The sequence below is a fragment of the Dacryopinax primogenitus genome (genome assembly GCF_000292625.1).
Source record: "Dacryopinax primogenitus strain DJM-731 SS1 chromosome Unknown DACRYscaffold_1, whole genome shotgun sequence".
Lineage (NCBI taxonomy): Eukaryota > Fungi > Basidiomycota > Dacrymycetes > Dacrymycetales > Dacrymycetaceae > Dacryopinax > Dacryopinax primogenitus.
This window is the reverse complement of record NW_024467198.1, coordinates 503867-505474: the sequence shown is the minus strand read 5'-3', so window position 1 is coordinate 505474 and position 1608 is coordinate 503867. Positions and strand designations below refer to the sequence as shown.

At 48.2% G+C, this 1608-nt stretch overlaps 1 protein-coding gene across 1 annotated transcript; it reads left to right on the top strand.

The window, feature by feature from the left end:
• Nucleotides 1-207: 207 nt before the first annotated feature.
• On the top strand, nucleotides 208-710 carry DACRYDRAFT_103048 (uncharacterized protein; the record flags this gene model as incomplete). Its single annotated transcript, XM_040767702.1, has 2 exons — nucleotides 208-286; nucleotides 337-710. The coding sequence occupies 2 exons, from the start codon at nucleotides 208-210 to the stop codon at nucleotides 708-710; spliced, it is 453 nt and encodes a 150-aa protein (XP_040632993.1).
• Between the last annotated feature and the right edge of the window lie 898 nt (nucleotides 711-1608).

Here is a 1608-nt window from a genome sequence, read left to right as displayed (position 1 = left end):
CTTAGACTCTTGGCACTCTTAGGTGAGCAGACTTAGTCAGCCTGTGTTGCCCTAACAAAGCCCCTCTTTGATGTCTCTGTCACTACCCACTAAGAACAACAATCATATCATCCAATCAAGACATACAATTGTAAGTGATTTGGTAGTAGACTCATTGCTGCATGTGTCTTATGCTTAATCTACAGGTACCAAGGTTTGTTGGCTGTGATGGAGATAGTGGGAGGGGTTCCTGCTGGTTCTGAGGTGGTTGTGGATGTTTCAGAGTCAGAGGATACTGATGATGTCAGTACGTACAAGTGGTCTGTATTGTCATTAATGGTACTCACTCATCTGTAGATGTTGGACCTCCCAATCCAGGCACTGCTGGGTCATTGGAATCCCTCAACATAGTTGTGAGGATGAACAAAGAGATGGTCACTGACTCCCCTCCCTCCAACTCCCCTCCCTCCAACTCCCCTCCCTCCAACTCCCCTCCCTCCAACTCCCCTCCCTCCAACTCCTCTATCCTCTCCACCAGCCAAGAGGATTTCAACCCCATGCTGGCCTATTATCCCCATGACCCACTTCTGCCAGCATATTGCCCAAGCCCTAAGAAGAAAGCTGTCAAGAAGAGCATGCTGTCTTCCCACAGTCCTCCAGTTGTACCCCCAGTCCCTGGTAGCAATTGTTACTTGCTTTCCTCTTCCAACATCTTGACATCCAAGCACTAAGCCTCATCAGTGTTTGAGCTGGAGTCTTAGCGGAGCTGTGCTTCCACAGGATATGCAATCTGGTGGTGCAACATGAAGTTTAAGTCATGCGGTTCTCGACCATGCTTAATGCAATCTATCTAGGACAAAGAGTATTGCCCAAGGAGGGGCAGGTGTTTTCACCCTCTGCTCAGCATTATCTAGCTCTGTTTCTCTCCTCTGCCTTCCTGCCCATCTCTTCCTTCCCCCATCCTTTCCCCTCATTGTACCTCTGTTTTAGAAGCACCCATGCTCATTGTTTATCCAGCCTGGTGGGGCTAGGTCATGTATTTTGGCCTGTATGGCCATAGCTAACTTAAACAACATTCTTTTGGAAAGCTAAGTTGGGTTCCCCAGGTCACCCACCTCCACTGCGTGCACATGAGTGGACTGTCCTTAAGCAGCTCAACAATGTAACACAATGAGCAAATCAGGAAATATGGGTCAACAGAGTTGATATCAATTAAATAATTACATCACCAGAGAAGCATCAGGGTCCTTCTCCTATCTGATGCCATTGTCATTGTACAGTCACCCCCTCATCATCTTCTTGTCTAGCTTTCTATACATGTTGCTGTTCTTTCATCTTGCTGGGTGACTTGTGAGGGCACTAGGTCTAGCAAGGTTGCCACACACTAATCCCAAACAATAGATGAAGTGCTGGGGGGTCTACTGTGGTTGAAAGTGGCTCTAACCAGCAGTACTAGTCAATATCCACATCACCAGGGCCAGCTGGATTAGTTGGGGGGGTCCAAGGGGGTCACGTGGGGGGTCCCAGGGGGTGTTATAAGTTGGTTATAGATAGCTGAAAAGTGTAGCAAGAGTTGTGGAGTCAAGGCAGGTTTCTGAGAGCAGGGTGTTCAGGTGTGTGTAGAAGGGG